The 12,690-nt window shown below is 29.0% G+C and overlaps 4 protein-coding genes across 4 annotated transcripts; 3 read left to right on the top strand and 1 right to left on the bottom strand.

The window, feature by feature from the left end:
* Nucleotides 1–35: 35 nt before the first annotated feature.
* On the bottom strand, nt 36–1,214 carry cgd3_3040 (protein kinase, cAMP-dependent, catalytic chain; the record flags this gene model as incomplete). Its single annotated transcript, XM_001388082.1, has 1 exon — nt 36–1,214. One exon carries the CDS (start codon nt 1,212–1,214, stop codon nt 36–38), a length of 1,179 nt encoding a protein of 392 aa, XP_001388119.1.
* A 574-nt stretch (nt 1,215–1,788) lies between these two features.
* cgd3_3030 (MAPK, putative) lies at nt 1,789–3,489 on the top strand (the record flags this gene model as incomplete). Its single annotated transcript, XM_001388081.1, has 1 exon — nt 1,789–3,489. The coding sequence occupies one exon, from the start codon at nt 1,789–1,791 to the stop codon at nt 3,487–3,489; it is 1,701 nt and encodes a 566-aa protein (XP_001388118.1).
* Nucleotides 3,490–3,688: 199 nt separating this feature from the next.
* cgd3_3020 (possible guaning nucleotide exchange factor, eIF-2B) lies at nt 3,689–4,762 on the top strand (the record flags this gene model as incomplete). Its single annotated transcript, XM_626859.1, has 1 exon — nt 3,689–4,762. One exon carries the CDS (start codon nt 3,689–3,691, stop codon nt 4,760–4,762), a length of 1,074 nt encoding a protein of 357 aa, XP_626859.1.
* A 645-nt stretch (nt 4,763–5,407) lies between these two features.
* cgd3_3010 (hypothetical protein) lies at nt 5,408–12,673 on the top strand (the record flags this gene model as incomplete). The annotated part of the gene is made up of 1 exon (XM_626858.1): nt 5,408–12,673. The coding sequence occupies one exon, from the start codon at nt 5,408–5,410 to the stop codon at nt 12,671–12,673; it is 7,266 nt and encodes a 2,421-aa protein (XP_626858.1).
* Between the last annotated feature and the right edge of the window lie 17 nt (nt 12,674–12,690).

Below are 12,690 nucleotides of genomic sequence, written 5' to 3'. Positions count from 1 at the left end.
CTATTTGGGCAGGATTAAGCTATGTATATGTTAAACTACCAGTCAACGAATGGATCAGCATTACCTGTAACAGTAGTAGGTTGTTCATGGCTATCTGGATATTCTTCAAAATTCGATGAATCATCATACGAGTTGACCTTAGGAATATACGGGGGGTCAACTTTCCTTGATATCAAAGAATTAAAGTCATAATTATAAAACCACTTGTGTAGTTTTATATCACTAACACCACCTTTGAGGTTACCATATCTTTTTGTTAAATCCGGAGTAAGTAGTCTTTTTACCAAACTTTTACAATTTTTGTCAAAATACTTAGGGAAAAAAATCTTACCCGCTAGAATTTTTTGATAGATACCCATAGGTTCATCATCATAAAAAGGGGGAAAGCCTACAACCATTTCATATATCAATATGCCCAGCGTCCACCAATCAACCGGCTTTCCATGGCCCTTGTTTAAAAGAACTTCTGGAGCGATATATTCAGGCGTCCCACAAAGTGTAAACGTCCTATATTCGATTGCCTTTGCAAATCCAAAATCAGTTAGCTTCAAATACCCATCTTTGTCAATTAGAATATTTTCTGGTTTAAGATCTCTATATATAATGTTTTTTCCGTGCAAATATTCAAACATTAACACGACTTGCGCAGCATAAAACCTCGAAGTTTCATTGTCAAAGTGCCTACACCTTCTTAGGTATGTGAAAAACTCTCCCCCTATAACAAATTCCATCATAATGTATAAATATCGGTCATCTTTAAATGTTCCAAACATTCTAACTAAAAATGGATGTTTAATTCTTGAAAGAATCGCTTTTTCATTTGTAATATGGTCCACCTGCTTTTGCCGAATAACCACACTCTTTTTAAGTCTTTTTATTGCATAAATGCTATTATCTTCCTTGTGCTTAGATAAGAAAACTCTTCCGAACGAGCCTGTTCCTAATGTTCTAATAAGCTGAAAATCGTCGATGCTATATTTTTTCTGGTTATTCCCTGATATATCCGTGTCATGCTTGTTCATGTTTGAAGTAGCAGGATAACGGGTGTCATTATTTGGATTATTGTGGGACTTATTATTGGTATTAAAATCTAAACTTCGGCCATTTTCACATGTCCGATTGTTAGCAGCAACTGCATTTTTCTGACTATTGCCGCCCTCTTTTGAAGAGTGATTCTTCCCTCCAGAAACAAGTCTTTTCCAAATTCCATCCATTCGTAATAATTTGAATAATACCAAATTAAGTCCCCTACGGTACTAAGCAAAAAATATAATATAATTATTGTCTGGGACCGAAGTATGTGTATAGCTATAAAAATATGAGCGAGAGCACGGCTTTAGATACAACACTATAGACTAAGACATTAATTCGCTTTGCACACTCCGTCTACACTCGCTGATTTTTCTGTCATGCATGAACATAGGCGCTTAGGGCGCCATGATTATTCAAATTTGTAATTGCAATACAAAAAAATTAAATCTAGAAGCTCTATATACTATTGCTTATTCGCTAAAAATATGTATCAATTAAATTTTTACCATTCAAATTCATTTTATTAACTTGTAATTGGCGACACACTTTCAACTCCTTTAATAAATTTTTCAATGAATATTTGGTTGTAAATTTTTTGTAACTTCATAATTTCCACTCAAAGAACGTCGTGCCGTAGCTAAGGCGGTAAAATGCCCACATGTTTAACATGTGGGATTATTAATATTGAAATGTACCACTAAAAGGCCGTAAGATTATAAATTCGTAATGTAGATTATTTTGATAATCTATGAAATAATGAAAATCACAAAAAATATTACTGTAAATGTAGAAGATGGAAGCACGTACACAGTTCCCGAGCATTACAAGTTTATTAAAAAAGTTGGAAGTGGTGCCTATGGATGTGTAGTTTCATTTTACGATAAATCTCGAGGATCTTATATTGCAGTAAAGAAGATATTTGATGCATTTCAGGACTTAATAGATGCAAAGAGAATTCTAAGAGAAATTAAGCTTTTAAGGCAGCTTCAACACGAAAACATTTTGGGTATTATTGATCTTCTTCCTCCAGACTCTCCGAATTTTGAAGATATATATATTGTTACTCAGTTAATGGAGACAGATTTGCACCGTGTGATATATAGTAAACAGACACTGACAAATGAGCATATACAATATTTTATGTATCAAATTTTGAGAGGATTATCTTACCTACATAAGGTAAATATTATACACCGTGATCTGAAGCCATCAAATATCCTTGTAAACTTATCATGTGATTTAAAGATTTGTGATTTTGGCTTAGCAAGAGGAAATGTCTGTGATATTGATAAAAGCAAGGACGAATTAACAGATTATGTAGTTACGAGATGGTACAGGGCACCCGAAATAATTTTGTGTGTAAATAGATACGATAAAGCTGTGGATATATGGAGTGCAGGCTGTATTTTTGCTGAATTAATTAAAAGGAGTGCTTTGTTTGCTGGTCATGACCATCTAGATCAACTTAAAGCTATTATTTCTTGTTTGGGTACCCCAAGCAGAGATGACTTAGATTCCTGGCTTCCTTACAAGGGGAGTACCGAGAATGCGAGAAAGTACTTAGACACGCTTCCAAACTATAAGGGTAGGCATATTTCAACTTTATTCCCTGGATTTAATTGCCCTGAAGCTATTGACCTTATTGAAAAAATGCTAAGCTTTAATCCAAAAAAGCGAATAACAGCTGAAGAGGCTCTATCGCATCCATATTTCAATGGAATTAATATTAACTCAGGGTACGACTCTCCAAAATCATCTAGTGCTCATAACATTCAGTTTAAATCAAATAACTCTATTGAACCAGAATTAATCTCATTGGATTCCAACACTACTGATTCTATTGATTGGTCTTTCGACAACTTTGAGCCAACAAAGAGACTGTTACAGAATAAGGTATACGAAGAAATTGCAGATTTTCATCCAGAGATTTTAATTCGAGACTTTCCGTTTATTCACCATTTAGGCATCAACGTCCCAAAAAAGCATCTACAAATGCTAAGGTCAAAGTATGCTACAAATACACTGAGGGGAAAAGATAGAATAAATGCATACATGGTTGATTCTCTTATGAGCACGTCATCTTCTACTTCAATTACCCCTTCCAACAGTTTTGATATTTTAGGTACAATCGATATGGTTAAAAGGCTGTCAATAGTCCATAAACAAAATAGAATGTCAAACTCTCAACCTGCACAATCAGGGACTATTATTCCCTCAAATGATTACGACGTTGGATCTGAAGGGCTTCTCCTTCATCGTTCGCAAGAATTATGTCTTACAACGCCAGCATTACAAAAAAGAACATATCCATTTATATCATACCCCAGTGACTCAGAATCAGGTAATGACGCAAACTTGAATATGGAAAACACGGTGATCGGCGTGGGTCAACGTGTCAAGAGTACTACTGACAATTTAAAAAGAATTGCCTATGGAAAAACAGAAAGCAATATATAAATATTTTGAAATCCACTCAAATCTAAAAGGATTGAGTAAATTTATTGGAGGGTAATTTTATTTGATTTTGTTGCTAAAACTATATCCAACAGTAAATGCTGGCCTATAAATCGAAATATATGTCAGCTCTGTTAATAAAAGTTAAGTACGATTTATTTGGGCGCAATTTTTTTTTAGTATTTACTAGGTTTTTAATATAATGGAGAAAAAAAATGTTGTACAAAACATATTTAATTGTCCTATATGCCCATACTTCGGTAGGAATTCCATTTCACACTCTTTTATTTCGATACTGGATCAGTCTAAAATCCATCCTGCTATTTTGAGATTGGGAATGAGAATGAAAGACAGGAAAATTGTTGGTACAAATATGAGGAGTAAATGCCTGCTAATTGCCATTGGGCAAATGCTTGAGGATTATTACTGTCCTCCATACAAAAGTATTGAAAAGCATTTAAAGATGGTTTTAGACGTGCATATCTCATATATAACATCGCAGAGACAACATAACATTGCGATGGGGAACGTGATTAAATGGCTAAAAAAACAAATATGCAAAATTAATCCATCTCTCCCACCAAATGAAATAATAAACCAACTAATTTCTAGTATAAAAACTTATATTTATCAAAGAATTGTGAACGCATGTGAAAGAATTTCATATTTAGTTTCAAACAAATATATTACTGACGGCGATGTAATAGTTACATATTCCAATTCTAGCTCTGTAATCAAATCATTATTTAAGGCTGCAGAAATGAACAAGAACTTTCAACTAATTGTCGTTGATTCAAAGAACAACCTTGATTCCAGTAGTCAAGACATTGCTAAAAAACTATCTCTAAAGGGGATAAAAATAACCTATACATTACTTAATTGTTTGGCCTACCATTTGAGGTACGCAACCAAAGTAATTATTGGTTCTTGTGCAATATTTTCTAATGGATATGTAATGAATCGTTCTGGATCATCACTTGTTGCAATGCTTGCAAATATACACCACATTCCTGTAATGATCGTTTCAGAATCATATAAACTATGCGAAAAGAATTACTTTGAGTATTCAACAGTTTTCAACGAAGTCGTTGAACAAGGCATATCTGATAACCTCCAATATGTTCCAGAAAACTCGGAAAGTTTACCTAAACCGCAAATAGCTACATTTATCCCTTGCTACGACGTAATCCCCCCCAAGTTCATAAACGCAATTGTTACAGAAGACGGTATTTTTTCTGCTGAATCATTTTCAATACAAAATAAACCCATAAATTAGAATAGCAGTCTAATAAAAAGTTGTTTGCGAAAAAAGGAATTGGCTTCAAATCATTCGAATCTCTTTCAAGGCGAAAATGACATGGGCGCCGAGTTTAATTAGACGGCATAATGTATTGTCCTGAGGCTCTTATCAAACTATCAAATTATTGCTAAGCTAGATTAATTTTATATACTACCGTGTCCTAAATGAAATGTGAAGATTATAATTTATTCGTAAGTTTACCATGGCTTAGGGATCGATTTTACCTCTATTACGGATGGAGTTTATCACTTAAATGCGATTTTTAAATGCAATGATGTATTTGGTTTCCGTGTTTCTGAAATATTGTATTTTTGAAGAAACAACTAATAACTGAGCTCAAATTATTATTCTACTAAGGTATTGAATTTCAATTAGCCTTGGTCTTCGCATTTTCAGTAAGTATTGGAGTGTATGATGATTGACAATTTGCGTTGATTCATGACGACTTCCTTGTCGCCCCAGTCTGAAATTCCATCTTATTGGATTGGTTGATGAATATCGTTCTTTAATAGCAGGTAATCCAAAATTCCTAGTCTAATCTATTTGCTCTAAAAATCTATTAATATTAATACAATTAGCTTTCAGTTTAAGTATTTTTTTTCAGTGCTAAATTATCTTTTTATGAATAATTTATTGATCAAATTATCAAATAGATATTTTTATAGATACCCTTATGTGAAGAAAGATGTTGCTCAAATCATTCGTGAAATTGGATTAGGTCTAGAAATTGATTTCGAATATGGAAATGCAGAAGGGAAGATATGTTCAACAGACGTTTCTAGCATAAGTAGGTCCTGTTGCCTAATACTACTACTAATTGCTTTCGTAGAAAATAACAGAAACCTAAAGAGAAAATTATTGAATTACCTACGAAGCTTTATGCAGAAATCGAAGATAATTCAACCAAATATTTCAGAATACACCCAATTTGTCCTTGATAGTTTTAATAACTTGGTCAATTTTGTTGTGGAAAATATGATTGAAGATATTAATACAGATTTTTATACTAATAATTCTAACTTACTTAAGGGAGAAAATCAATTGTTAATTGAAAAATATATTTATTCTGTTCAATTTATCCTCAACGACTTATTTGAAATGTTAGTTTCGTCTGCAGGACTTAATAACAAAGAAACTTTACGTTCTAACAATGTATTACCAATATTATTTGAAGGAATATATAATTTAGATTTGGTATTAAAAAAAATATTAATTTATTTACTTCAAACCCCAGATTTTGCTTACAAAATAACATCTTTTCTAAACAGTAATAATATGGAAAATACTATAGATCATTATTTTGAAATTGATCAGCAAATATTATTATCCATTATATCTATATTAAACCGTATTTCTAGTATTGTGATATGCTGCAGCAATTCATTTAGTAGTTTAATAAAATATACTAAAATTCTTTTTAATACTGTTTTAGGCGAACACAAGGATGGGAAAATTACGAAAAAGGTGATTAATTCTATTTTTTACAGAATTTTGTGCTCAAATAGTCTTGACAAATTTAACAAAGATTTAATAACATCAATTGGACTATTTTTGTCATTATTGTATATTAGTGAACAAGTTACGTATGATGATAAAAATGACTTATATATAAAAAGCATGAATAAAATTGCGAAAAATGTTAAAGAGCATGTTCAAAAATGCAAATTTTCGAATGTTTGTCAAGTGGCATTTTACCGAGGATTAGTTCTTTGTTGCTCAATGATACATGATGCTGTTCAATTTAAAAATCCTATTAATAATCATGAAATCTTTGAAGTATCATTTCACTCATTGGCGTGCTTAATAACTGATTACAAGTCAGATGAAGACTCAGCGTATGGATTGCAATCTCTTGTAATTTGGATTTCAAGATTTAAATATGAAATTTCAAGTATAGACAAAACTTCGATTAATTTATCAGCCCTTTGCTTTTATTTAACACCTATTTCAGATATCATCTTTTCATTTTTAGACCAACCGATTAATTACCATTCCAAATTGGCTAACCAAATTTTGGAGGAATTTGTTGACTATCTATTAGTTCTAGATTCAATTTTTGAACAAGATATCATTGAAGAAATAAGCTCAGGTCCATTAAATTGGTTTATGAACTTAATATTAAACAATAGTTTCAATAATAATAAAAATAAATTTTTATCATTAAATATACTTTTCAACGGAATATTAAATCATTCAAAAAATCATAAATTCAAAAATCAATTTTGTAAATTAAACAGATTTATTAACTTAAGCATAGATCAGCTTGACCTTACTCAATTAGATCATAGTTTTGTTGAAATCCAGCTTATATACTATTTAGTATACTCACTTTCAATACATAATATATCTTCTTCATCACAAAATTTAATTTTGGCTTGGTTTAATCTCGGAAAAAGGGTTTTTTTAAAAGAAGAAATTAACAATGGATTAGAAGAAAACTTTTTTTTAGATTTTATTTTATTTACGTCGATTCAAATTATTAAAAGAGATCATAATAATTTTGAAAAAAAAGAAATAATAACTCCAGAAGGAAAGTCTGACATATTTACTAGAATACTTCAAATATTAAAAAAAGCAGATAGAAAATATTATTATGAAAAATTACCCTTAATATTTGATCGTTTTTTTGAAGAAATTTTGAGATTAGATAATTCATTTATTACGGAATTAAACTTTATTCAAATACAAACACTAATTGAGTTGAAAAGAAGTGAATGTTTGTTTTGGGAAAATGAATTTGAAGGTGGAGATTATTTAACTAATAACTTTAGTTTGGTAGTTATTTTTGACTCCAAAAAAAAACCATATTCCAAAATTCACGGTGATTATTTTATTAAAACTCTAACTTCTAATAATTCAATTTCTCTGTCGAGAATATTAGAGTTACTATCTCTATCAATAAAACCTTCAGAAATGAAAAATTTATCAGAAAGAAATTGCCTGTTAAATGAAATGGAATGCTTATACATCATTATTTGCAATATTAAGCCATTAAATATCTGCTCGGGGGTTTTGTCTCGTATTATTTCAATATTTGGTCAATTTTTTATTTTAAGTAATAAAATATTATTGAATAAGACTTTTCCACTTAAAATTAGAGATGTATACTATTCATGGTTACATAAAATATTCAATTTCCTAAGAACTTCTATTGGACTTCAGATTTCTAGTGATAAGGTTGACTTATATTTGCCTATATTTCTTCTGTTTTTAGAAACTTTCTCTTTTGAAGATTTAAATGGAGATCTATTTGACTGCAGTATCATTCTCAAGAGATGTATCGTTGAGTCAGTAATGCCAAATATTCAATCTCAATTATTTTCATCGTCAAACGAATGCAAGAATTTAGTCAATAACCTACTAATCAATAATAAAAAATTTTGTAAGATTTTTGATCAATTTCATTTTAACACTATTCAACCACATAATTTACCTTCTTTTAATCGTGCATTTTCAATACTGAAAAAATTATCTAAAATAATTCGGCCTAGAGAATACTATGTGTCCAATATTTTACTATATTACTATATGAAAAAATTATCCATTGATTTAGAAAGCCAGAGAGAAAGCATAATCATATTATTAAAAACTTTATTCAACTTGAAAAACTTTGAAATGTTGGATATAATTAACAATATTTACTTTTTTTTAAGTGAAGTAATATTTTTTGAGTTAATTACAAGAATTCAGAATTTCTGTTCTAATAATTTTGATATTAACGTATTGATATTTGGGAATAACAATATTCCACTACAAAGCATCATAAACTTACTCAACATGTCTTTTATTTCAGAATTTATATTTAACTCTGAAAATAATTTTAAACGTTTGTGTTGGAACTTATTGAAGATTCTTTATTTATTTACGTTATTATTATTTATTTTATCCGACTCTGAGTTTATTTCTAACTATTCAAATAAATTTCATGATGAGTTAATTCAAGAATTAGATCCTTCAGAACGATTTTATAACCAAAACTTAAATCAAAACTTTTCTAGAATTATCGAAGAAGTCTGTAATTTTATTAAAATCATTTTGGCAAAAATTACCATTGATTCAATTTTTGAGGAATCTCATAATCAACTAAATTCAATTCCTAATGATTTTATCACATCAAATTTATACTTGAATTCATTTTTGAATCGTCTTAATATCGCATTTAACTCTAAAAAATGCTATTATTTTTCCTATAAGCTATGTATAATTTATATCAATTTTATTTTGAAGTGCGACCATCCAGGAAGTTCCGAAAACCTATTAGAAATATTTTACGCAATAATAAACTCATATAGTACAAAATTATTTGAGAGTTCTCATGAAAAGCAATCAAAAAATAAAGGTTTTAAGCTGCCAATTACAAGAATTCATATATTGATAAATAATGAAGCTGCTAAAACTTTCAATGATTTTATTTTAATGAGCTCACATTCAATTTTAAATAAGGCAAAAATTCAAGATTTAACATATTATAAAAGCTCCTTGAACAAACAAACAGATAACCTACCAAAAAATTTGCTTTTACACATTCTTTATTCTTTATTGTCATTTGATGAGCTCAGCTCAGATTGCAATAATGATAAATTTAATCATCGAGAAGTTGAAAACTGTATTTTAGATTATGAACAAATTGACAATATTTTTTTTCAGTTTTTCGACGGTTATACAAAATCTGGATATGTTAACAATGAATTCATCACAACAAATTCATTTTATGATACTAATAAGCTATTTTTACTTCATGGCAATTTAAATAACAATCTTGAAAAATTATATATTCCTCCTCCAAAAAGAAAATCAAATAATCTTTGTAATATAATAAATATTTTAGTATCGATTATAATCAAGGACTTTAAATTACATAAACTCGTTAAATATACAATTAAATTATTAATAATAGCTAGCCTAAATATTAATTTATTTAATGGGATTATTAATAAGCAAGATTATGATTCTGATTATATTTTATTCCAGCGTTATAGATGCAGTATTCACTCTAATCATATCCTCGCAAAATTAATTTCTAAATCAAAAAGCAGTTCTGGAACAAATACTCTTTGCGAAATTTTTGATCTGAGTTTACTATGTGGTTCTTTATTTTCAGCATTCAATAATATTAAAATATACGATTTGAAAGTTAAAGACGAAAACGGGTTTGCTTTATGCAATTCTTCATTGAATTTAATGTCTGCACTTTTGAAAAGGTTTAGTTTCAAAGCAAACGGAATAGAAAGTAATATTGAATATATTAGCAAGACGAACAATCGATGCGAAATTCTTAATAATGATTTTAAAACCACACCGGGGTCAGACGACTTACCCATTTTATTTAATAAAGTGCTCAAAGATGTTTTATCAATCGTATTAAATAAACAATTTGATTATAATTGTGTTAATTCTTTGATATCTGAAATCAATACTTCTACCCGTTTTTCACTAAAATCGATTAAAAGAATTTCAGGTATTTTTGAGCCATGCATTATTGATATTTTGCTAAATTCTACTCATACGCAATTTCAAGGAATGGTTCTGTTACTACTTACTGAAATATCTATTTCATGGGCAGATTGCTCATACGAGCTTGCTATTTGCATTATTAAATCAATTTATTCAAGTTCATATTTCGTTAGAATGTATTCTTCAAAGTTATTGGGAGAGATTATTTTTTTAACATTAAATATCCCTAATTTGAGTTTACATCCACTAAATGAAATTTCTAATGCAAATTTAGATGGAATCCTGCTTGAAATTTTTATCAATAACTCGAATAATCAAGCTTCTAAAGCCAATTCTTTACTAAATTTAATTTTTCAATCTATCAAATTTTCGATTAACAATTCAGAGAATAAATATAACTTAATTCATGGAATTCTAAATTTGGGAATTGTTCTGATGAAAAAATTTAAAAATCAATCTTGTTGGAATTCTTTCAAATCTATAGACAATTCAATTTACGAAAATTTGTTGGTTTTTATTAGAGATAGCTTTACAACATTTAAGCATCCACTATTAAGAATAACGGCGTTAGAACTAATGAGTTTGTTATTTGAACTTGAATTTCCTATAAATGAAAAATCGAATTGTTTGGAAAATCTAATTTATTATTGGAAAAACATCAGTTCAAAATCTAAAACACTTTATATAGATTTCTCTAATCTAAACAATAATCTATATTTATCAATAAGTCATCCAAAGAACTATTTTAATGAAAATCTATCAGAGCATATATACTTGATAAAAATAATTGTTAATAATGTTTTTAAATATATTGATTCTGGAGAATTAAACTCATTAATTTGTTTATCTCCAGCCTTTGATAAAATCATTCATCCGAAAATTTTACTTGAATTCTACTCGTCAATTATTGACATTCTATCTATATCAGAAAAGAAGGATACCTTCGTTCAGAAACTTTTTAACTTAATTGATAACAATTTAAAGTCCATAAAACATTTAATTTCAGCAAACAATAAAGAGCAATACATAAATGAGAAGACGAAAATTAGAAAATTATCAATATTAACAGACTTAGTTAAAGTATTGACAGGGTGCTTATCTTTTATTGGTTATAATTATAAGTTGTCTTTTGTTTTTTTAGAAAACGAACAATCTGATTCAATAATAGAGTCTGTTTTTGACCTGATTTATCACCAAGAGCTTTCTAAATATAAGACTAGCGAAGGTGAAGATGAAAACTCTGAGGAAAAAACTGATATAGATTTAATAAACAGCAAAATTGGAAGATTCTTTTTCGAAGATCAAATTGCGATTTTGGAATTTTCTATTTTTTTTATTAGGTTTTACAAAAATATAGCAAGACATGATAGTATTCCGTATTTTATAGTATACGAACTTGAAAAGATAGTATTTGATAAAATCTTAAAGATGGTTTGTAACAACATATGTAATGGAACACAGTTAACACTTGAAAAAAAATGTTTGATCTGCAAAATAATAAGAACTATTTTTGAATCTCTGGAAACTGAATTATTTTTGGAAATAAAAGTTGAAAAAAATGATAGAATTAGAAACTTATTCTGTACAAAAATTGGCATTAATGATATTCATGAAGGAACAATTCTTTTTTTGTTGTGTTTTAACCACAATTATTGGTACAACTTAATGGTTTGTTTAATTTATTTAATAACTGACGAAGCTGCGTCCATCGAAAATAAAGCAATTCTTACTTTTAATTCGTTTATCCATATTATCAAATATTTCTGTAGTAACTTCTTACATCAAAATGAAGATTCTCACGGCAGTGGCTTAAATTGCTATAACGAATACGAAAATCAAATTAAACAAATTGTCTTGCTTAATGACCAGAATTCATGTTTATTTTCGATAATAATCTTGGACGTAATATCTGAAAGTTTACGGAGTATGGAAACTCAAAATAACTCCGTATTTTTCCCAAGGGAGATTGATAATATTTGTAACGAATATTTGAATATTTCCCAGGTAGCAACTTGTCAGATTTTCAAATATTTTAAAGCTATAAGCCAAAAAACACTAAATTCAGATGAAATATCGAAAATTGAGCTCCATTTTGAACAATGGGGGACGCAAATAAAGAGTCAAATTAATCTGTTTAAAAGAGTTTATGATTGTATAAAGGAGTGTCCGACCCAACTAATAAGTATCGAACTTTTTGGGAGCGTTTTAATTGATGAAGTAAGCATTTTAACTTTTGTGATATCAATTAGAAAATTGATTATAATTTCCAAATATAGGGAGATTAATAATAGAGAAGATATATTTGAAAACAGCAGTTTTTATATAAGTTTTTTTGAAAAACGCCTTGATTTCCTACTATCAAATATCCATGAAAAAAAAATAAATTTCTCCAATTATAATGCGAAAGATTTTGCGGGGAATTTGACTAAGTAATTTTGCGATTTGTATTA

The sequence above is a fragment of the Cryptosporidium parvum genome, chromosome 3 (genome assembly GCF_000165345.1).
Source record: "Cryptosporidium parvum Iowa II chromosome 3, whole genome shotgun sequence".
NCBI classification, from domain to species: domain Eukaryota; phylum Apicomplexa; class Conoidasida; order Eucoccidiorida; family Cryptosporidiidae; genus Cryptosporidium; species Cryptosporidium parvum.
This window is presented reverse-complemented; position numbering and strand designations above follow the sequence as displayed.